Consider the following 25,502-nt stretch of genomic DNA (forward strand, 5'->3'; position numbering starts at 1 on the left):
TTGGCCTCATCAGCTGTGATAAGATTCTGCTAATTTTTGGAATGTGGAATCCTTGGTTTCCTACTTGGTGGGTGTGGTCTTCTAAAAGGAATGTGTATGTTATTAGTAGACCACAAGAACTTGTCTCTGTAAAGCAAGTTCAGGGTTGATTTAGATGAACTATTCTTATGCCGAGTCGCTAAGAATACTTGGTCACAGGTGAAGGTTTCTTGCACAGAAAATCTCTTAACTTTTCCCCATACATCAGTTACAAATCTAAGGAAGTTGTTCTTTAGAATTGGTTCTGTTTGTTCTTCATACTGAGGGAAGGATGTTTTTCCCTATGTCACAAATCTTATGTACCTCATCTCCAGGTGTTTCTAGAAGTCACCTATTTAACATAGTAGCTGACTTGAGTCTTCCAGCTTTCTCCCCTGTATATCTGGACCCTTCCTTAAAAATCTGTACTTCAGGCCAGGCGCGGTGGCTCAAGCCTGTAATCCCAGCACTTTGGGAGGCTGAGGTGGGCAGATCACGAGGTCAAGAGATCAAGACCATCCTGGCCAACATGGTGAAACCCTGTCTCTACTAAAAATACAAAAATTAGCTGGGTGTGGTGGTGCGTGTCTGTAGCCCCAGCTACTTGGGGGGCTGAGGCAGGAGAAGCACTTGAACCAGGAGGTGGAGGTTGCAGTGAGCCAAGATTGCGTCACTGCACTCTAGCCTGCAAACAGAGCAAGACTCTGTCTCAAAAAAAAAAAAAAAAAAATCTATACTTCCCCTCAATCAAGGGAGGACCTTCCCCACAACATTTGGAAGCACTGTATATATACCTTTCATGCAAAAAACATTTCCAGATCTCCTACAGGAACTACACTAGACTGGGGAGATACAAAAATGAATGAAACAGGCGCTTGGTTGGAGACGTGAATCTTGCCAAAGGTCCCAGCCGAATAAAGTCCTTCCTTCTTTAACTCCGTGTCTGAGGGGTTTTGTCTGCAGCTTGTTCTGCTACATGTCTTGGTTCCCTGACCAGGAAGTGAGGTGATTAACAGATGGTCAGACGGTTGAGGCAGCCCCTTAAGCAGCTTAGGCCTGCCCTGTGGAGCATCCCTATGGGGGACTCTGGCCAGCTTGAGTGATGCGGATCCTGAGCATGCTCCTGGGTAGGCAATTGCCCGAGTGGAACGCCTCACCAGAGCAGTGTGTGGCAGGCCCCCATGGAGGATCAACGCAGTGGCTGAACACCAGGAAGGAACTGGCACTTGGAGTCTGGACATCTGAAACTTGGTAAGACTAGTCTTTGGAACTTGGCCACTCCATTTGAGGGGAAGCGTGGCCTGATCACCCACAGTGTGCCTGTACTGGCACTTTGGTTTTTGTTTTTGACTTGACTTTGATTGCTTGATACTTTGGTTTTGACCTGGCTTGGATTTCTGGATACTCTGATTTTGGTTTTGATTCTGGTTTTGTGTGAACTGTAAAAGTATGTGTGTGCCCTTTTTATCTGTTCTTTGTTTCATGGTGTGCGTGTGGTGTTAGCGTGGTGTTTTGTCTCGAAGAAGCATGGGTCACGCACAAAGTAAGCCCACCCCACTAGGAACTATGTTGAAAACTTTCAAGAAAGGATTTAAGGGAGATTATGGTGTTACTATGACACCAGGAAAACTTAGAACTTTGTGTGAAATACACTGGCCAGCATTAGAGGTGGGTTGGCCATCAGAAGGAAGCCTGGACAGGTCCCTTGTTTCAAGGTATGGCACAAGGTAACCTGTAAGCCAGGGCACCCAGACCAGTTCCCGTACATAAACCCTTGGTTACAGCTGGTTTTAGATCCCATCCCCTGCCCCCCAACCAGTGGTTGAGAGAACAGCAGCATAAGTGGCTGGCAGAGGCAAGGAAAGACCAGCAGAGAGACAGAGAGGAAAGAGAGAGAAAAAGGGGCAAAGAGAGAGAGAGGAAAAGACAGAGAGGAAGAGACGGAGAGACAAACAGGGATTCAAGAAGAGAGAGAGAGAGAGAGACAGGCAGAGAGAGAGGAAGAGACAAAGGCAAATGCAAAGTCAAAGAGAGAAAGACAGAAAGTCAAAGAGAGAAAGAGAGAAATATACAAGTAGTTAAGAAAAAAAAACCCAGTGTACCCTATTCCTTTAAAAGCCAAGGTAAATTTAAAACCTACAATTGATAATTAAAGGTATTCTCTGTAACCCTGTAACACTCTAATACCACTTTGTTTTCAGTGTAAACAAGGGCTTATCCCGAAAGCACTGAGGCCTTCCTATAAAAAATCCTTAACCCAGTAACCTGTGGATAGCCCAGATGCATTCAGTCTCTGGCAGCAACTACTTTGCTAACAGAAGAAAGTAAAAAAAAAAAAAAACTTTTAGAGGAAACCTCATTGTGAGCACACCTCACCAGTTCAGAAGTATCCTAAGGAAAAAAAAAAAAGGATGATTTAATATTAATCACTGAAAATTCCCTTAACTCAGCAGGTTTCCTAAGAGGGGATCTAAATCTTAATTACCATACAAAGGTCCGACCAGACCTAGGAGGAACTCCCTTCAGGACAGGAGGATGGATGGTTCCTCCCAGGTAATTGAAGGAGAAAAAAAAAGCCATCTATCCCAATTCTAAGTTAATTTGGATTAAACAAGGTCTTATTAATAGCAAAGGATAATCGAAATCCCAAACTTATAAGGTTTTCAACAAAAGTAAAGTTTGCCAAAAGTTAACAGTGTAACATGTATTATAGTAGCTTCTAATCTTGTGGCCTTAGACAGTCTAGTCCACAGACATAAAAGAAGTTCACTTTGGAAAAGAATGGTTATCATCTTTGAAAAAAAAAGGGGGGGCAGAATTTATGTAAAAAGAGTGTTATATGGTAAATTCTTGTCCTGAAATAAATTAACTGGTTGTTTAAAGAAAGAAATGTTTGTAATAAGTCAGAAAGTTGAGGCATATCGAACAATTGTCTGCAAAAGTCGTGAAAGAAAAAAAGTTATTAAAAAATAGAATTTATGCAAGAAATGTCATATAATTTAAAAGTAACTAGGCCTCCTGAATGTAAAACTATTGAAAAAAAACAGTTTATGTGCAAGGTGTATAAGGAAAGTAAAATATACCTTTGGCAAAAGGATTATAAGGAGGCATAAGAATGTAAATTTTTACCTACATTAAAAGGTTAAAAATATATATTGTTTTGAAGGTTTAATCAAGTTTTAAAACATTAATTGTAAATAAAAATCTGTGTGTAAACATACTGGCTAAAGTTAAACGGGTATCGACCAGTTTTTCTGTGAATTGGACATTAAAGTAAAAACATGAGTTTTTCTTAAAGCACTAACCTGCTCTTTAATAAAAATTATAAAAGGTTAAAAAGAGTCTATAAAAATCTTACCTTATGGCCCAACATTAAAAATTGAATAAATGTCTACAAAGTTTTATTAAAACTAAGTTTAACATTAATAGCACACTAATATAAAGGTAAAATTTAGATTATCTGGTATAAAAATCATACAGGAAGCATTGTCAAATATAAAATGGTGTTTGGCTTCTTTTGTCTAAAAACTAATAAAAATAGATGCTAAAGGAAATTTCTCAGTAGAAAGGCACCAAGGACTATAAAGTCCACTGCTGATGTCCCCACATTTAAAACAAAGGTCAGTTTCTTAGAAATTATATACTTGGTTTATCTTCCACTTTCCTTTCCCTCAAAACTAAAAGTCTTTTAGAATAGGTACCACCCCTAGAATTTCCAGTAAACCAGCACCAGCCTGAAGATCACCTTCTCATCAAAGGGTGGAAAGAAGAAAAACTCAAGCCAGCCTAGGAAGGACGATACCTTGTGCTGCTAACCACCGAGACTGCCATTCATAGAGCAGAAAAGGGATGGACTCATCACACCTGAGACAAAGTGCCACCCCCTACAGAGTCATGGGCCACAGTCCCAGGGGAAAATCCTACCAAATTAAAGCTAAGAAAAATTTAACGCTTTCATCTATTCTATTACTCTTTCTTCTTCCCTCGCTCTATTGCTAACCATTTAGTTATTAACATAACCAAGTCAATTTTGCCTCAAACTATTGCATTTAACGCTTGCCTTGTTATAGCCTGTGGGGACTTGCCAAGTCAAAGACAGCGCTCGACTTCAGAAAAGTACCTCTGTCCCTCCTGCCTCTCCTCAGACTGGGCATTAGTAAATTAGGACCATTTAATCTGGGTAAATTTCGATAAAGACTCCAGTGTCAACCAGGAGTCTTGCCCCCCAATGTAGAGCTTTCATGCCATAGTTGGTCCAACGTTCTGTGGACCACTAAAGAGCAAGGATGGACTACCCCAACCAGTTTTTGTAATTTCCTAAAATCATACATTCGTTTTACTAGAGGATCATAAAAGTTAAAGACTTAAAACAAATTTTGGCAATTAAAACAGGATACCAAGATGCAAATGCCTGATTGGAATGGATCAAATATTCCATCTGCATGTTAAACAAAAGCAATTGTTATGCTTGTGCACATAGCAGGCCAGAGGCCCAGATTGTCCCCTTTCCACTAAGGTGGTCCTTCAGTAGACCAGGCGTGGGCTGCATGGTAGCTCTCTTCCAGGATTCTACAGCCTGGAGTAATAAGTCGTGCCAAGCTCTCTCTGCTATATCCCAAAGTCCGGCACCCTGCGGGTCAGCCCTCGAGGGTCATCCAGCCTCCATCTCCCAACACTAAGTTCACTTCATGTCTCTCACGACAGGGAGGAAACTTAGTGTTCCTTGGAGACCTGAAGGAATGCAGTGAGCTTAAGAATTTTCAAGAGCTTATCAATCAGTCAGCCCTTGTTCATCCTCGAGCAGATGTGTGGTGGTATTGTGGTGGACCTTTACTGGGTGCTCTGCTGAATAACTGGAGTGGCACTTGTACTTTAGTCCAGTTGGCTATCCCTTTCACCCTGGCATTTCATCAACCAGAGGGAGGAAAAATAAGACATTGTAAAGCGAGAGAAGCCTCTTATGGGTCTTTCACGTCTATGGAGTCCCATGGGGAACATCAGATTAATTTAAAGCTTGAAATCAAATAGAGGCAGGATTTGAGTCAATATTTTGGTGGGTGACAGTTAATAAAAATGTAGATTGGATAAACTACATCGATTACAACCAACAGCAACAAGCTTTTCATGAGTTAAAAGAAAAACTCATGTTGGCCCCAGCCCTGGGGCTACCTGACCTGACAAAACCCTTTACACCCTATGTGTCGGAAAGAGAAAAAAATGGCAGTTGGAGTTTTAACCCAGACTGTGGGGCCCTGGCGAAGGCCAGCGGCCTATCTCTCAGAACAACTAGACGGGGTTTCCAAAGGCTGGCCCCCATGTCTAAGGGCCCTGGCAGCAAGGTCCCTGTTAGCACAAGTAAGAAGCAGATAAATGAACCTTTGAGCAAAACCTGAAAACAAAGGCCCCCCATACTGTGGTAACTTTAATGACTACCAAAGGACATCATTGGTTAACAAATGCTAGATTAACCAAGTACCAAAGCTTGCTATGTGAAAATCTCCACATAACCACTGAAGTTTGCAACACCCTAAACCCCACCACCTTGCTCCCAGTATCAGAAAGCCCAGTTGAACATAACTGTGTAGAGGTGTTGAACTCAGTTTATTCTAGCAGGCCCAACCTCCGAGACCATCCTTGAACATCACAGACTGTGAGCTGTACGTGGACGGGAGCACTTTGCCAACCCCTGCAAAGTGACTCTGAAAAAGATGACAAGCCCTGCTACAGTCACACCCGGAAGCTGACTGGTCCACGCACGGCCGAAGCATGAGGAAACTCATCGTGGAACTCATGTTCCTTAAAATTTGGACTTGTAGGGTAAGGACTACAACTGACCTTTCTCAGACTGACGGCTGTTCCCAGTGTATACATCAAGTCACTGAGGTAGGACAAAAAGTTGCTATAGTCCTATTATTTTATGGTTATTATAAGTGTACTGGGATTCTAAAAAGAACTTATTTGTATAATGCTATTCTATACAAGGTATGTAGCCCAGGAAATGACCAATCTGATGTGTGTTATGACCCATCTGAGCCTCCCATGACCACAGTTTTTGAAATAAGATTAAGGACTGAGGACTAGTGGGGGCTCATAAACGATACGAGTAAAATGTTAGCCAAAACAAAAGAAAAAGGGGTGCCCAAACAAGTCACCTTGAAGTTTGATGCCTGTGCTGTCATTAATAGTAATAAGTTAGGAATAGGATGTGGTTCTCTTAATTAGGAAAGAGGCTATACGGCAGAAAACAAGTACATTTGTCATGAATTAGGACTGTGTGGAAATGAATGTGGATACTGGTCTTGTGTCATTTAGGCTACTTGCATAAAAAAGAAAACGAATCCTCTCCATCTTCAGAAAAAAAAATGAATTAAATAGTCTCTACCCTAAAGGAGCTCAGAGTCTTATTTAGGAGACAGACATGGAAACACAAGTTAATGTTAAAAGCATCATATAAGTGGATGTAGAACACATAAATTATCGTGCCCCTAACACCATCAGCCTGCTTTATAATTATGTATTTATATGTCTTTTCATCTCTACTAGACTATAAGCTCCTTAAAATTACTCCATTTGTTTCATCTTTGCATGCTTGTGTGCATGAAAACACACACATGCGTGTGCACACACACATACACACACACCCCAGGAGCCAGCTGAGGGCTCTGAGTAAACGCTTGATAAATATATGCTCTTCTTTATCTGGAAAGGTGACAGTTCTGATTTATCATTAGGTAAATCAAGATGTACTAGTTGTGGATGGGGAGATCTAGGTGAACACCGTACACATGTACACACATGGATTTTGTTAGGGGCAATCTTTGAGCCTGGAATATGTCATAGAAAGAGAGAAAAATATTAATAATTTTTTCAGATGAAAATCAATGATTCAATGCAAACTTTATTACAATGAATATAATCACAGAATGCATTTCCTCCAACTTAGAAAAGGTTTCATTAAGATGCATTTTGAAGGAGGATAACACAATTTTTTCCAGTGTAGCTCAAGAAGAGGCTTTAGTTAGGGAGGGAAGATCAAGAGAGAAATTCCTGATCCCTTTTATTCCTCTTCACAGCCTAATCAATATCCTCATAACCTGGTGCTGCCTCACTCTACCCTTACAATCCATCACTAGGTCTTATTAATCCAATTCCGAAATCTCTCTCACACCTGTTGATTTCTCTCCATCTCTACTGCCACTAATCTTACTTCAGACAAACATCATTTCCCATATAAAATTTTGTAATGGCTTTCTAGTAGGTCTCCTGTTTCTACCTCTTGCTTCACTCAAATCCACTCCCTAAACTTTAGTCAGAGGGATCTTTCTAAAACACAAATCCAGTTATACTGCATTTTGATTGAAAAAAAATCCCTTAATGGCTTACTATTGCCTTCAAGATAAAAATTCAAACTCTATATATGCTTAGTACACCACAGTAGTAAGGCTCTACTTACCTCTTGAAGTTCATCTCTCTATATGTCAGTCATATAAAATAATTTCCAATATTCTCCAGTACTAGCCCAGTGTCAGGCACAAAGCGAATAGTGTTGCTTTTGCAGCTACAGTAACTACTACTACTACTGCTGCTAATAGCATCTATCATTTAATAAATACTGTATATACCAAGTGTGCTAAATGCTATAATTTATATAGTGCTTACAACTCTCCTATGAGGTGGCAATTATTATTCTGTTTTTTTTTTTTTTTTTTTTTTTTAAGGTGGAGTCTCGCTCTGTCGCCCAGGCTGGAGTGCAGTGGCCGGATCTCAGCTCACTACAAGCTCCGCCTCCCGGGTTCACGCCATTCTCCTGCCTCAGCCTCCCGAGTAGCTGGGACTACAGGCGCCCGCCACCTCGCCCGGCTAGTTTTTTGTATTTTTTAGTAGAGACAGGGTTTCACCGCGTTAGCCAGGATGGTCTCGATCTCCTGACCTCGTGATCCGCCCGCCTCGGCCTCCCAAAGTGCTGAGATTACAGACTTGAGCCACCGCGCCCGGCCCTATTATTTTGTTTTTAAAATGAGAAAGCAAACTTAGAGTGACTGGTAAAAAGTCACACATATATTAAATGGTGGAGCCATTCTAATACTAATTCTTACTAAGTGTTTTCTGGATGTCAGACACTGTACTATGTACTTTGTATGTATTGTCTAATTTAATACAACAATCACTTATATTTCAAGAAACCAAGGCATGCAATAATTTCTGTAGAATAAATAAAGCCCTAATCCAAGTCTTTGAGCCTGCCTCACTTGTGTCGAGTCCATTTCTATCTCTTGAACTTGTTCCACTTGTTTTAATCCTCTTCACTTCCTGCCAAGTCTCCTCCACTGTTCAAACTGAAGACTTAGAGGATTTCTGCCACTCTCTTAAAGCTTAATATTATCACTGGTAACAGTAACACTACTATACTGCTTTCAATATAATATTAAACATTATTAAACAAATGTTTAGGAATTATTATAGATGAAGAACTTCATTAAGGGTAAACAGCAAATGGTAAAGCTGGAACGAAATCGTAGGCCTTGTGACCTGTACTTTAGGGCCTACTTGTTATCCATTTCTCTGTTATTATTGTATTCACAGGCTGCTCTTAGTGTTGGCAGAAACAAACTCATGACAATACATAGTAAATACAAATTATTATAAGAATAAGTTGAGGTGAGGTATAAGAGGATACAAGGCCACTTCATCCATATGTTATGCAAAAACATACAGGATGTATAGGGAACTCAGTTTTTGTATTTCGAGGCTATGATTAGTTTTCTAATGGGAGCATTCATTGAAAAATGCACTTGTGCCACTCCTCTGACTCCTTCACATTTTAAAATCATGTGTATGTATATTAAATTCTGGGACATACATCTCTTGTTTATTCTAATAACTTTTTCCAGTGGCAAGAAGCTTCTGTTATTAAGAATGTAGTAAAATCTAGCTGCCTTTCCTAAAATCATATGCCAGGTCGTACTTACAATTAGGGGAGACAAAGAATGCAAAGACACACAATTCATTCACCTCTGTCTGAGAAGTCCCAAGGAAACTCAAACCAAAACCAAACCAGATATGATTGATAATAAGAAGGATAAGGCTGGGCGCAGTGCCTTACGCCTGTGAATCCCAGCACTTTGGGAGGCCAAGGTGGGCGGATCATGAGGTCAGGAGTTTGAGACCAGCCTGGCCAACATAGTGAAACCCTGTCTGTACTAAAAACACCAAAAAAAAAAAAAAAAAAATTAGCCAGGTGTGGTGGCACGTGCGTGTAGTCCTAGCTATTTGGGAGGAAGAGAACTGCTTGAACCCAGGAGGCAGAGGCTGCAGTGAGCTGAGACTGTGCCACTACACTCCAGCCTGGGTGACAGAGCGAGACTCCGTTTCCAAAAAAAAGGGAAAAAAAGGATAAGAAGACAAAGCAGCACTAATATTTATTGTGTCAAGTAGTGTTCTAAATCCTTGGCATGTAATTACCTAATCCTCATAGAAACTCCATGAATTGAGTACTGTTACAAATCCATTTTATAGGTGAGGAAACTTAAGTGCTAAGAGGTACACACAAATCCTGATGGCAGTTTCCTACTAAAAAGAAAGCTCTGAAAGATACATGCAAAAAGACTAACCTTCTGTAGAACAATGTGCAGTTATGTGTAAAGGTAAACACATAATGACATTTACTTAGGCAAGAAATCATTTTAGAAAAATTACACCTCAAAATTCACTATTTTAGCCAAGGATATTTTATCTTATAGTAACAGAGGTACAGAGATTTTATACAATATTTTCAAGAGAGTGAATGACTGAAAATTAACCAGATTTTCAAGACAGTGAATGACTGAAAACTACATTGCTGTCAAATTTGTTACTCAGTGAATACACCAGGCCTGAACCCTGCAGATCCAGCCACAAATATTACATGTCTACAGCCAGAGTCTCAATTCTGGTCTCTGCAAATATTGTACTTCTTACAGGTGATTATAAAATTAAATGTTGAAAAATTGCTTGTAAAAATAGTAAAGGCACAGGAATGCCACTTAAACCTGGTTCATTTAAGTAGAACCTAGCAAGTCCTTCTGACCTTATGTCAGATATGTTCAAGCAGAGAAGTCCTCAGTTTGTTTTTATATTTACTTATTCCTTCTGCTTTCTTGAGGCCTAAAAGGCCTCATTTTTCCCTCTTTACCCTACTGATAAATACAGTATCCCTTCCTAATCTGCAGTTTCATTTTCCACAGTTTCAGTTGCCAGTGATCAACTGAAGTCTGAAAATAGATGAGTACAGTACAGTAAGATGTTTAGAAAGAGATGTTACATTCACAGAACTCTTATTACAGTATGCTGTTATAGTATTGTAATTTTATTATTATTGTTAATCTCTTACTGTGCCTAATTTATAAATTTATAAATTAAACTTTATTATAGGTTTGTATAGATAGGAAAAAAGTATATAATATATATAAGGTTCAGTACTATCTGCAGTTTCAGGTATCCACTGGGGGTCTTGGAACATGTCCCCTGTGGATAAGGGGGGACTACTATCAATGTGTTTGTCCATCTGAAGTCCTCTGTTTTATTTAGCTATGTAAAAAATAAAAATAAAATAAAATAATTAAAAAATAAAATAAAAAAATAAAAATTTCTAGAAAAGCAAGATGAGCCATGGTTATGCATGTATAGACATGTGTGTTATGTAATATATAGACATTAACTTAATTATGAATGCTTCGGAGCATTCTCCAGAGATAATCATTGGCCTATACCCACACAAAGAGTATGTTTTTGCATAACTTTTGAGTGTGCAGTAAAATCTATTAGTAATAATTAGAAATTGGGATACTTAGTTCAATACTATATTTTTCAGATCAAAGAATAGTTATAAACATCAAAATTCATTCTTTCTCATAATAAACCTTTAGGTAGCAGGGTAGAAGATATTATAAAATTTAGAAGACTAGTGGTCTATTCTTTAGTAAAATTGTTTCTCATTATTTCTCCTTATGTGGGTAAATGCCTATTTTTTCCTCTTTATTCATATAATTAGAATCTCATGATCATTTAAAATCCGACCAGACCTTCTGTTTTTTGTTTTCATCTCAGTGGACTATAAGAGGTGACTTTTATGAGAGATGCATTTGCTTCAGCTTAAGAAGCAAAAATATATTTTGCAGAAAAAGTATTTGAAACTAACCAGGGAAAAAAATTTGGCCCTCACCTGTAAAGGACAGAAACATTAACATTTCGGGGTTACACTGAGTTCTCCCTGGAGAGATGGGTTTAAATTACTTAGTCAAAGGACTACAGTAGAACCTAGCAGTATACGAGGTACTGACACAATTGTCTCATCAAACGAAACACAGTTCCTTGTATGTAGATTTTCCCCATCTTTCTTAAGTAATGCTATCTAAACATAAGTACTATAAAGTCAGTTGAGTAAGATGCCAGTTACCCACTTGTCCAAGAGTAAGTACAAGAAATGTATCTTTTTCAATAGGCATTATTCTGTAGGAGTCAAATCAACCATTTTGATACATCAAAAGGATGGGTTAGGGCTGCTGGAACCCATCCACGGTATGCAGCAGTGCTTTCAAGAGCTACTTGCCAAGTGAGGGCAAAAACAGAAAACTATTTGAAGTCCAAATAGCCCAGGTGATCCCAAGCATAGATTATAGGACATGTGAAAGCTGTGGCTTCATTAGTTCTGGAAAAGGCTGCTGATGAGCCATTTTCCACCAAGGTAATTTAACTTTTTTTTTTCTTCCTTTTGCCATAAGTACTGGGTGGGTTTCACTGATGCTGGCTTTACAACAATGGAAATTTTATACTAGAAAAGGAAAGGGTCAAAGGGTAAATTCCTCTTGCTGCAATATGTTTTCACCAGTTGAACCTCACCCTTGTGATTAGCAGAGTTCAGACAGCTGAGCGCTGGAAGTGGGGAGGGGGCAGAAAGGGGAGGTTTTCATGGGTGTGTCAAAAAAAATTGTGTGAAATATTTGCCAAAGGTTAACTGAAAGAGACTGAATACCGCCTGCTCTTCTGCTGGGACGTTCTCTTTTCATTAGTGGGAGGTGTTCCATTCCTTTGGGAAGAACAGGCTCCTTGTTCTCATTTTGTTCACAATAGCTACTCAGACATCTATTTCATTTAACGTTATTTATTCTTACTTATTGTTAACCCATCTAGGGAAGGGAAGAGGTGGGCTGTCTGGCAAACTAAGGGAATACAAGTGTGAGAGTAAAGACACCCCACATACTCCGCTTGGGGAAATAAATAGGAGAAACAGTATGGGGCAAAAATCATCTTTCCTCTTGAATAAAGGATGACGACAGTGACAAAGATGGTGCACAATTAGAATTTTTGAGACAGTGACAGCAGCAGTTTTCAACCTGTGCTTACCCCAGAATTGTTTCCTGTCTGGGGAAAGACAACAGCAGCTTCCTTGGAGAATGCTTTATCTGAGGTGGTAGTCCCCACATGTGTACTCCAGTCCCTCAGCACCATTTCTTGCCCCTAAGCTTTGACTCAGCCATGTTAAAGAGTATTGCAGAAATGTGATTAAAAGTGTCCTCGGCTTAGATGTACATCTTCAGGCAGCCTCCAAAAATGCCTAAGAGCCTCTTAGAGCCATTTGAGTGAGTCACTTCAAAGAGTGGATAGATAAGAATCAAAATTCTAAGAGAGGGATAAGAGCAACCTATATGAAGTTGAATTCTGAAGGAAACTTTAAAATAGCATTTGGAATGGAAGCATATCAGTTAATATATACAAGCTATCCCTCAAGGTGATTATATCTGGTTGTTTTATTTAAAAACATATAATGATACAGAAGAGTGTAGGTCAGAAGATCAGTTGAAATGAGGCTTACATGAAGTTTTGATATTTTAGTGGTTGGCAGCAATTTCTTCTAGAAATTTCTCAGAAGGCATTCTTTCTGCTTATGAAGGATGATATAGTATAGAGTTCTGTATTCCAACCTTCCTAGTACCTATCACTATCAGTCTTTCATTTACTCTTAAAAACAAACCCTTTTCTCTCACGCTGCTTTCATCACCCACTCTGTGTTTCTGTGCAGTCATTTCTCTTTTCAGGCATCCTTTCTCTAACTTCCCTGTTCTCTTCCCTACTCCCAACTCTATACCCCTGAATATTCAGCTTAACTCCCATCAACTAAAAAGCCTTCTGATCATACTCCAGGCTATTCTGCCCTTCTCAGCTCTGAATTTCTATATGAATTTATACATTTATACCTCACAATCCACTGTTTTATTACACACTACCTTATATGTAGTATTCTCTAGTTGTTTCATGGGTATTTTTCATTTGCCCATGCTTACAAGATTCTTTCATATTACCCATGGTGCCTATCCCAGTATGTTTAGTAATCACTCAAACTTACTGACTTGACCTGAAGCCCTCAAACTGTGGCAGCCAATCATCAGGTCTCCTATTATGATTTTCCCATAAATTTCTCATACCAATGAATATTTATGGATTTCTATAAGGATCCTGGGCACTAACATGTATACAACTCTCTAGAATGTCTATTCTTTATCAATGGATTTTATCTTTCAAATCAGTTTAGGAGTTAAAGCATCCCATTAGGGAATAGAAGAGTCCATACTGTTTTCCATAAACACTGACAGAATAATACCAAGGATAGCTCTACATATGACTGAAATATATAACTAAAAAATCTAACTTAGGTAGGCAGAATGTAATTATTGAAGCTGGACTATGGCCAGGAAACTTGGAAGAACACTCCCAATTCCTGTCAAAGATTCCATGGATAACCACAACTGGACAGAATCTCTACTTCCATGTACCATCTTAAACACAGTGCTTCTTTTGGTCGTCTGCTCCAGCAAAATAAGGCCACTCAAGCAGTAAGATTCACAGGGGAATAGTTACATCCAAAGGTTCCTAAAGAACAATGTTTAATCTTTTTGTTTGTATTTTGACAAATGTATGAGGTCTACAGGAAATACCCAAAGCAAGTACCACAATGTTTCTGGCAGGATATATTAGAATAGAGTCTGAGATGCATCCTGTTTTGCTAACTTGAAAGAAATGTCTCTGGTTATATAGCAAGGTACTCATTCTTAACACTTAACACACACTATAGATGGCTTCAGCTCTTCGGGAGATGTGGAAAATGATATAGTATGCAAATGTATATATCTTATGGATACTGAGGAGTCAAAAATTAACTACCTCTTACCTCATTTTTCATAAGGTAATTTTTCTGAGTTGCTCTGGATTTTATTAGGCTATTTTGTATACATCTATGCCAAGAAAACATTATCTTGGTCAGGTCTTCCTCATGTAAGTGAAGGGAATGATCAATTTCAAATTTGACGTTTTCCTATGTTATAACCTTCAGCTCCATATTTCTTCCACAGTTGAAATAGAAGACATAAAATATATAGATATAGATATGTCATAAGTGATAATGAATTGATAACAATTCATACCTAAGAGTTATGTAATTATGCTGCTACATTACTTGAAAAAAGATATTTTAAAAATTGTGCTTTCCAAATGAGATCCTAGAAAAGGTCATTCTAGATCTTCAGTAAGTTTTAGGGTAAGAAAGGTTCTTGACTCTCCTTTTGAACTTCAATTTTTAATCACATATCACAAATTCTAAACTTGTGATGTGCTCAATAGTAAGAAGGAGAAAAACCACATATAAAGAGTACCCACTATAATGTTATTTCAAATTTACTTTAGACTTATTTTTAACCAAATTGATGACAAGTTTCTCGCTGATTTCCCTTACCTACCCAAAAAAACCCTTTACTTCCTGACAAGCAGCAATAAAATATAACATGGTCAAATTCACTATTACGCAGCCCTTACTTGTTGAGTTCTAAGATGCTCAGGTGTCCTTAATATTAACTGATTTGAGATAGATAGTTAAGACTTCAAAACATATACATATGGCCTCAGATTTCCTTACCTCAGACCAGTCCAAAGCCACCCACTGTGGTGGACATGACTGGTTGTTGCAGGGCTCTTTTTCAACAGGCCGGTGTGTTAAACAACCACTGTAGTCCAGTGTCTCCTCCTCAGAAGGTCCAATCTTCCTGATGCAGAGCACTGCCCTTGTGCGCATCCCACCATCACAAGTCTTGCTGCACTCCAACCAATCTCCAATGAACCACCTGCAGCAATATGTGGAAGAAACACAGAAAAGCACTTCCTCAGTGCATCCAGAGATTTTTAGCTAAGTGAAGGCACGTTCACTGATGGACTATGAGCTGACATTTCAATGTTGGTTGATAAGACAAATAGCAAATGAAAAAGCTGCTAAGGAAAAACCTTTACTGTCATTTGCTTTCTAAAGTGTAGTGTGTGGGCTTTGGAGCAGGCAGAACCCAGATTCAAACAAGTGCACTATGTCTTTAAACCTCTTTTATTTTTCTCCTTTTTAATTACATTCTAAAATGAGGATAACAATGATCAATCTCATAAAATTGTCATGAGGGTTAAATAAGGTCATATATATAAAGCTCCCAGTGGTGTGCTAGTAAATGTTTAACCACTGGCTCCCCATGGCAGCGGGGTGGGGGAGTTCTGATTTGTGGCATTTGCCAATTTTTGTAGCGTAAAAACCTCACTATGGCCAATTTCAAGCTACCAGCTTGATATACTAAAGGTGAACAGGAGAAGATATGCTAATAATAGGGTCCTATGAATCAATACTAGCTAGCTCCAGCACACCACTGAATGCTTCTAACATAGTGTCTGTCATGTAACAAACAAGAAATAGTAGCTATTTTTATTATTATGACATTGAGGCAGGTTCCCCCATAATTAAAAATTTTATGCTAAAACCACTGTAAGGAAATTGGGGATTTGTTTTTCAATTTCCAGAAATAAACCTCTATGAAGATACGACTTGAATGTCCTTACAGGGACAGAGAAGGCCGGTATCCATCCTGAGGACATGGGAGTCTTAAAACACCTTCAGCAAGATCAGAGCTCTGAGCTAGCTCTATGAAAACATGCAGATCTCTTGTTTCAACCTTTTGACTCCTAAAAACAGCTTCTACACAGCTAATGTGGAAAGAAATGCAAATGTCTTAGAAAAAATAACATGTCTCACATTTGTAGGTACACTACACCTTTACCCTAAAGTCATAAACTTTCACATATATAATTTCAGGGGGTTTGTGGTTTGTTTTGTTTTTTTGCAACACTTCTGTAGGACTCACTCTTCTGGACACATTAATTAGTCTAAGGGATGTAACTCATGATCTAAATCAGATCAATGAGAATTCTGGTTTAGAATTTTTATATCTCAACTAGAGCAAAAGGGGACCCTTTCCTTTCTGGTCACAAAGGTACATAAGAAGATGAGTCCAGAGCTGCAGTGGCTGGGTTCCCTGTCAAGTGGAATTAGCTGATTTCAAAGAATGCAGAGGAGCTAGAATGTCTGGATGGTGTGTGAGTCCTTGATTCCAGCCATTTCTCAAGCTAGGTCCCCCTTACACTTCCCTCAGCTTTGTTACATAAATCTTATGTGCTGAAGCCAGCTCAAGTTGAAGTTTTGTTATCTGTAACAAGGGTCTTGACTGACATATTGTATTTCATTTATTAAATATTTGCTGAATGTCTACTCTGTTCAAGGCATTGTGCTTTGTTTTATAGAAGAAAGTAAGATCCAATGTTAGGAAAACAGTTCTCCAAAATCATGAAAAGAGCAATGATGGAACCAGGACTAGATTCCCCATCGACTGCTATTTCAATCAAAATTCATTTTAACATTACTGAATAGTAAAATATAGGTTACAAGCATGGGGTCACAAGGCACTTTCTTCAATCCCTAATTATAAATCATGCAGTTATTCTCAATGGACATGCTCATGCTTTTGGGTGGCAGACTCCTGAGAGAGAAGAATATGGAAAGCTTAACAACAAATTTCTCACTATTTCTGTGAGCATAGCACCATTGTGCCAGTTTTGTATATGGAAGATAATACTTTAGTGAAGTCAGAGTACTAGTATCCTAAATTTGAGCCTGCATTAAGCCAATGAAGCAACACTGGCCTTTGTCCATTATTATTCATATTGTCTTTACTTATAAAGAAAACCAGCATTTAGAAATATAGTTAGCCAGTTTTTCAAATTTAAATTGTATTTTATCAACATCTACAAATTTTCAGCCTAAAATTCATTTAAAGAATGATGATTTAATTTTGAATTTTAAAAATCTGACACAAACATTTTTTCTAAGTCATTTTCCAAGGGAGATTTAAAGTAATTTTCATATTCTTTCCTTTCTGTTTTCCACAGATGAACATGATCCCCAGTTGTTAGCACCATTTTTGGTAAGGAAGAAAATGTGTACTGAAAATAATAACTTGCATGCCAACCGTAGTGAAACTCTGATTCAACTTTGCAACAGTGATTTCATCACCAAGATTAGGGGATAAAACAGAAATGTGTATTACAGTCACAAACAGTTCAGTCACACCACCTCCAGCCATGATCTCATTAGTTCTCATAATGTAAGAGGGATGGAGGCCTTCAAATTAAACACAGGTGCCCCGAGTAACCACAATGATTCAGAAGTGTTGCAAAGGGTCAGGGACACCTCTGTCTTTTTATTCTTTGTCCCCTCTTCCATTCCATCTCTCCTCAGAAACTTAACCTAGATGTATCACTCTAGCCTTTAACTTGGAATATATGAAATTAAAAGTATTAATCACCCTCCCAATTTCCTGTCTGACTTTAACTCTGATTTCAGGCTTTACACTCAGTCCCTGTTGCATCTTTATTGCTCATCATACCATCCCGTCCCATGTCTCTCTGAAGGATTAAATCACACTCGAGTTATTTAAATAGTTTTGCAATTCTACCACTGCATCTGCTTGTCTCAGTTTCTCCACTCTGCTACATAGTTTAAGACATACTGCTTCCCTTGTCTTCCTTCTGCATGACCCTTTGATGGCATTTTCTTTCTCTGTCTTCTTTCCCTCCTCTAGATTTGGTGGTAAAAACATGAATACAGAAATTATCTCTGGGAATATAAATTGCTGAATCATTATAGGTGGAACAATTCTGGGGCTATTTCTTTCTGAGCTTTTCCCAATACTCAGTGATCAAATTGTCTTCATCTTCACAAGTCCGTCATAGCCATTAGACTTTACCAATTAGTGGGATTCATGTTCGAGTGTCTGAAATAAGAGTGGCTTGCTGCAGCCTGTGTAATCTGACCTACAGTCCCAATCTTTTATTATTACAAACAATAGTATAATTTGGAGAAGGGAATAAGAGAGATAGTATAAAAAAATTGCCCCAACCATGGTAAACCAGAATATTTTTGAAGAAATAATCATCATAAACCAGAATATTATATTTGCTTTTTAATTTAAAGGAAAATGGCAGAGCATATGAAAATAAAGTGATATTAAATATTTGGATTAAGAGAGAGAGTTCCTAGGCTTTGTCCCGGAGTCAGGGGTCTAATCATCAACGTTTTTATAAACACAACATAGGAAAATTGTAAAAATCTTCAGAACTTGACAATAATATCTTTACTCAAAGAGAGATTCAGTTATATAACCTACTGTCTACTTACAAAGATAAATAACTTTCCTATGTTTTAAAAGAACTTAAAAAAAATTTCACAACAAAAAGTTGGTAAAAATACAAAAAAATTTTTTTCATTTCTCAGCTAATTGGAAAGTGAAACTAATATTAAGCAGAATGCTCTATGCCCTAAACATTATACAGTCAAGGTTTTTGTAAATTTTTAAAAATCAACATGATAAACATCTCTGAAGTTGTAGCAACTGAGAATGCGTCAATGAAGCAAGCAAAATTAGATGTATTAAAGTGCCACCAGACATTTGATTTGTACCTTACAAAGCTGGAGATGTCTGATATAATGGGAAAAACATCATGGATATTAGTATACCTCAGTCTGTGAAATGATGGGAGTTGACCTAAATAATTTCCATGATTCTTCCTAGGTCTTAAATTTTGGAGTTTTATAGATGACTCTGATGAATCTTTTTCTAAACTTAAAATAAGAGATGATAGTTGTCCATGGGTGAGGTCCAATGACTCAAAATAATGGTTATTAAACATTATACTTTAAAATATACCAGTTAAATAAAACCTAGCCACTGGATAAAAATTAATCTCTTCCCACCCTAAGTTTCCTTCAGCACTTTGGCTTATAACTCTCTTATCATACTTAATAGATTTTGTCTTGTACTATAGTTATTTTTATATATATTTGTCCAATTAGATTACCCTCAGGAAAGGGAACCATTTCTCCCCAAAGTACAGTGTCTTCCAACTTGCAGTTGATTAATAAATGTTTTTAAATTCTTGGTCACAATGTTATTAAAATGAATAGTTCTCTTGTTTTCAACTCTCTGATTTTCACAGTTTTAAAAACACGATATCATACAGGAATAATATTTATCACTCAAAGATTCTTCACATGAAGTCATATGCAGAAACACTCTTGCTATTAAAACACGGCATGGTAAAAACTGAACTCAGCCTTTCTCTTTGAACTCCAACTTATTTTTTTTTTTCTTATGGTTGGGGACTAGCTTCTTACCCATCATATCCTTTAATATTAATTCCTTTCCTTTCCCGTTCCAGTTATTTAAGGCTATATCATAGATCCCACTACTTTCATTCATAGTCACTTTACTACCTTGACTACTATACTCTTTCTCATAAAAGAGTTGCTGCTATGACCACGCTAACTTTCCTCAGCAAGGCCTCCTCTGGGTCTTCAAAGTCTTCCAAATAAACATATTATTATTTCTCTATCAATTCGTCTTTTGTCTATTCTTCCTAGTCCTCTGTCATTTTCTCTATAAGGACAAATCTTACTGTTCTCCCTTTTTGTACACTGTACTTATAAATTATCTCAATATAATTAAAGACATTTGAAATATTTCATTATTTGAAAAAATACTTTCTGATAAAAAATACCATTTAGAACTTTAAACTAATGGTATAGGGAAAACAATTGTCATTGAAAATAAGTATAGATCCCTTCCTCAAATCAGGCAAAACATTTCAGATAGATCAATGTCTACATTAAAAATAAAAAGAGAAATTTTGAAAGTATAAGAGTGGGGAAGACCTTTCTAAACAGTATACCAATGAAGAAATAAAGGTCTGACAGCTTTCTTAAATAAGACTTTCTAAATTTTATAAGTAAAAATACATCAAAACACTATAAATGACATGGAAAATAGATGACAAACTAGGAAAAAGTATTCAGAACACAGATAAAAGAGTTCATATCCTTAATACATTAAGAGTTCATGCAAATCAATAACAAAATAATAAATACTTCAATAGAAGTATTGATAAAGTAGTTCAATAGGACAGGCCATGTGTAACAAAATAATAAATACTTCAATAGAAGTATTGATAAAGTAGTTCAATAGGACAGGCCATGATGATAAAAGGCAAAAGAGAAGTAGTACAAATGGCCACTAAATATAATTTTTAAGGCCGGGCGCGGTGGCTCAAGCCTGTAATCCCAGCACTCTGGGAGGCCGAGGCGGGCGGATCACGAGGTCAGGAGATCGAGACCATCCTGGCTAACACGGTGAAACCCCGTCTCTACTAAAAAAAATACAAAAAAAAAACTAGCCGGGCGAGGTGGCGGGCGCCTGTAGTCCCAGCTATTCGGGAGGCTGAGGCAGGAGAATGGCGTGAACCCGGGAGGCGGAGCTTGTAGTGAGCTGAGATCCGGCCACTGCACTCCAGCCCGGGCAACAGAGTGAGACTCCGTCTCAAAAAAAAAAAAAAAAGAAAAAAAAAAAAGAAATATAATTTTTAAATGTTCAGCCCCATCAGCAGTCCAATATATGCAAAATAAAACAGCAATTAGATATCAGGGCTTTTCCCCCTATAAAATAATGAAAGATTATTTTTAAAATAATAATACCCATTGTTGTTCACTTCCACGAAATGGCATTCTCATAGACTGTTAATGGGAAAATAGATTCATACAATCTTTCTGGAAAGTCACTGGACAATGTGATAAAGACTAACATGTGCTTCCATTTGAACTATAAATTATTTTCTTCTTTATTTAGCATATATAATTATAAAGAACAGTTTCAGAAGCATAAATGGTTAATGCTGCATTATTGCCAGGGGATCAAAATAAAAAATACAGCCAAAATTGTTCAACAGTGGAATACCAATTTAAATAAACAATCACATATCTCCTAAATGTTGTCAAAGACTTCAAATGTTCAAAATGTTGAGAACTGACTATAAAGTGTCATAAATAGTATAGTACAATTTTATTATATATACATGCCTCTGTATACATAGAAAAAATACTGGAAATATATACATCAAAGTATTAACAGTGGTTTATAGGTTTTTTTGTTTTCTTCTTTTTGCTTATCTGCCTATCACATGATCATCTAAAAAAAATCTATCTGCTTTCTTCACACTCATGTAAAGTTTTATTGAATTCAGTGGCCTTTCTATGATTTCTATCTCCATAATACCAATGTCATCTGGGAATCTCAGATGATCCCTGATATTTGATGTTTTGACCCAATGATTTTTCAACTTTACAATAGTATGAAAGCAATACACATTTAGTAGAAACTACTTGAATTTTTGAATTTTAACCTTTTCCTACCCTAGCAATATGCAGTACAATAGTCTCTCTAGATGTTGGGCAGCAGCAGCAATCTGCAGCTCCCAGTCAGCTACGCTATCACGAGGGTAAACGTCCAATACTCTACAGCGTACTGTGTTGCCAGATGATTTTGCCCAATGGTAGTGTTCTGAGCACATTTACGGTGCACTGGGCTATGCTATCACGTTCAGCAGGTTAGGTGAAGTAAATGCATTTCAACTTACAATGTTTATCAGGATGTAATCCCACTGCAAGTCAAGAATATACGATAACCATTTTGAAGAATTAAAATTTCCTTTTTCATAGTCGGAATTCAAAAGACTAAAGAAGAAATTAAAAAGCAACTAAGAGAAGTAAGCTAATAATGAGTAATATTTTAAATATCTACATTTAGGTCTTTCAAAAAAAAAAAAAAACCCAGCAGACTAAACTTTCTATTCTCCCCATATTCTCGGCATCTTTTCTTTCGAATTCCATTATCCATCTCCAAACTTAAATAAGTAACTTCACTTCAGAACTACATAAGGAAAGGAGACAGAAAGCTTAATTTTAATATTGTACATCAATATGTCAATTATCCTTAAACTGTTATAAAAAACAAACCTCCAGTGTAATACTCAAACACACAACATATGGGATGAAATGACCAACAACTGAAATCTCTAAGGACATTGGACATTTAAGCTTTTAAGCTTAAACAAATGAAAAAGCTTAGGCCAAAATGGAATAGGGTGTGACCAGGCTCACTCAGATGCCTTCAAAGGCTGATCAAATGCCAAACGTACTACTTAAGATCCTGAGTGTCAGAGAATTAACGTAACAGGCTAAGACTCACAATGACATGAAAATATGCTGAAGTTACTGGAAACATGGAAAGGGACAAAACTGACCCATGGATTTTGAGCATCCTGTTGCTTTACAGTTTTTCAGTTTCTCTTGAGATAAATTTATAAAAATAATTGGCAGAAAAAAGGAATGTGAAAAAAATTTAATAACTTGTCTTTGTAATACATATGACAGGTCACATTTCCATACTTTCCCATGTCTGGGTTTTAAGAGATTAGTTATATGGTGATAACATTTTGAAAAGAACTCAAAGTAAAATTACAAAAGTCTTAGAACAAAAACTATCATTCTAGATTCCTTGTGCTTCCTATTTGGTTGCCAATACCCTACACCTCTTCAAGGGACTAGTAGTGAGTATCACCTTTAAGATTCAAATGTCCAGGCAGACACTGACTTTAGATAATGGAAGTTCATAAGGCATGATTGCTTTGGAACAAGAAACGCACCTTGAACAAGAAATGCACCTTGGTTTAAACGTTATTTGGTACATGGATTATTCATGTATTGTAAGTTCCATGTTTTTGTAGCTCCACTCTAGTCATTTTTATAAAAGCTTCATTATAAAGTTTTTCTCTCCAGTTGTAGAGAGTTTGGTACATAGAAATTAATTTGCTTATTCTCCTTTGCCTTATCAGTTTCATGTTGGGATAATTAACTAACCAGGCAGGTAACAGTTCATCCAATTTCTCAAACAAGAATGAAATGCCATTCACACGTTTTCTCCTGCAGTTGTCAGTCAGGCAAAATCTCTACAAAGATTACTTTCATCATGATCAACTCAACGTCCATTATCTTTTTTCACATAATCATTGCCTTTTGCTCAATCAAGAAACCCTTCTGTTCTTACAGATTATAATGTGTGGCTCATTGAGAGCAGGTCTCATTTCAAACCATCATTAAAATGAATGGGCTCTCTCCTTGTTAATCCCTTTACAGTGAGTTGTAATTGCTGCATTAATCAACAGAAAGAGACTGAAGTATACCTCTATGCCTGTACCCAACACTCAGAAGATAGGATGCCTTACAACAACAGAACTTAAAACTGGGTTAGCAAATTAAAGCCATGATACTCTATTCCAGAGTATTTCTAAACCATTTTAAAAATCCTTAGGGCTTTAGGACAAATATCTAGAAAAGACAGGAGTGTAAATAAATCACTATATTTTATCACATCTAAGACATGTTCTTTTATGTACCATTAAGAAAGGGGGAAAATGTCAATTATCATCATGAGACACCATTCGCTGCATGTTGAATCCTAATTTCAGAGATGTTAAAATGTGAAAAGATGTGTGCTTTAGAATTGATGAAATACGATCATTTCCAGCATTGTATCAGAACAAAATTCATTGAAGTTCCTGCTTTAAAGAAGTTAATAACTGAAATCTGTGGATAAATAGGAACCTTGCTCAGTAAAAGAGACATCAAAATTCCTCCATCTCAGGATGTTTTCTACCTTTTTTCAGTCTAATTTATTCTCATCATATAAATATATTTCCAAACATGAATACATAATGTTTTCCTCTTTGCACCTGAAGAAAATAATTCTCACTTCTTTCCCTTACTTACTCAGGTGGGCAGGGCTCAGTGTTGCAGGCTCTTTGATTTTCAGGTGGCTTACTGTCAGGGTCACAGTAATTGTTCTGTACAATGGAGTTGTCATCCAACCTTTTACAGACCACCTCTTGTCTTTGGACACCTTGAGAAAAGGAGGACATCATTAATTGAAGAGAAGTTTACCTTCCATTAAGTTAGGTATGCATAGCTTTCCTCTGTGGGGAATTGACCTCAGTGGATCGCTGCCGTCTTATCTGTTCCACATTGGACTGCTTCTCTAAAATGGAGAGAAGACCTGGTCATTATACTGAAATTTTAGGCAAAGTTATTGTTCTCATATTTAGAAATATAACTATTTCAGAAAAGAAACTATTGGTAATCTTAAACAATTTTATTCACAATTGTAAATTCTTCTTCGTGCTTCCCTTAAAAAACAAAACAACAGATTACAATTTCCCAAAATAATATTATCAGATAAAATGTACAAATATACATTTCAATGCAAAACAATGATTGTATATTTATTTAAAAATAGAACAATAGGGACAAATTTACTTTTTGATATTTTGTAGAACAAATCCCATCTATTTAGTTTTTGTTAGGAATACATCACATCCACACATTTCATTTTTTCTTCCATTTATGTATTTATCTCTCTAAAAGCCCATTCATTGTTCAGAAATTAGAGATTGCAGTGGGCCTCTTTTGGACTATAGCCAACTAGTCTGTTTATTCCAACAGAGTTGACCCCCTGTTGATTATACCATTGTCAAATAAATACATAGTTCATTCAAATATTAACTTATCTCATTTTTAAAAATTAGTCTATGTGATCTGTTTACCACAGCTAAAAATATTCTCATACAGTTTATAAAATATTAAATATATGTCAATCAATTATTGGCAAAGATATTCACCATAACTTGCTCACATTTCACAAAATACAAAGACACACACAAACACACACTCGTATTTGTAAATGTTCCTGGTGAACAGATTTTATGTATACTCATTTTCTCTTTAGTCAAGGAATCAAAAGAAGCAGATAGGTATATCAAGATATCAAAGAGAAACAAGTCAAACTACAAGACAATGCTAACTGTTTCAGATCATATAGCGGTAACAGGTTATTCCTGGCAACAGAAATAAGAGCACAAACTAAACTATTCCCCCACTCACCCACCCCATCTCTATAAACAGGTAGGCTAAATTACCCAGAAAGAGTTGTAAAAGCAGCATTAGCAGTATCCAGGAAACCACAGCTTCACACCTAGCTAATCCCACACAATCCTTCAGTTGTTTTTCTTCCCTCCCCCCCAGTTGTTTTAAGTAATAATGCCCTAAAAAAACAGTGTGATCACAAATTAGGGAAATATATGTGAAACAGGATCATTCAGTGAAAGAAACTGTCACCTAAAGAGCTAGACACCAAATGCTTCCCCCAAGT

The 25,502-nt window shown here is 37.2% G+C and overlaps 1 protein-coding gene across 1 annotated transcript in view; it reads right to left on the reverse strand.

Annotated features, from left to right (window-relative positions):
* Nucleotides 1–25,502, reverse strand: part of ADAMTS6 (ADAM metallopeptidase with thrombospondin type 1 motif 6) — a 338,936-nt gene that overhangs the window by 19,151 nt on the left and 294,283 nt on the right. Inside the window, exons 21-22 of the mRNA XM_028849466.2 lie at nt 24,068–24,197; nt 14,963–15,167 (exon numbers count right to left, since the gene is read on the reverse strand). Coding sequence (XP_028705299.2) covers nt 14,963–15,167; nt 24,068–24,197 — 335 coding nt within the window. The remainder of the gene's footprint in view (nt 1–14,962; nt 15,168–24,067; nt 24,198–25,502) is intronic.

The sequence above is a fragment of the Macaca mulatta genome, chromosome 6 (genome assembly GCF_049350105.2).
Source record: "Macaca mulatta isolate MMU2019108-1 chromosome 6, T2T-MMU8v2.0, whole genome shotgun sequence".
NCBI classification, from domain to species: Eukaryota; Metazoa; Chordata; class Mammalia; order Primates; family Cercopithecidae; genus Macaca; species Macaca mulatta.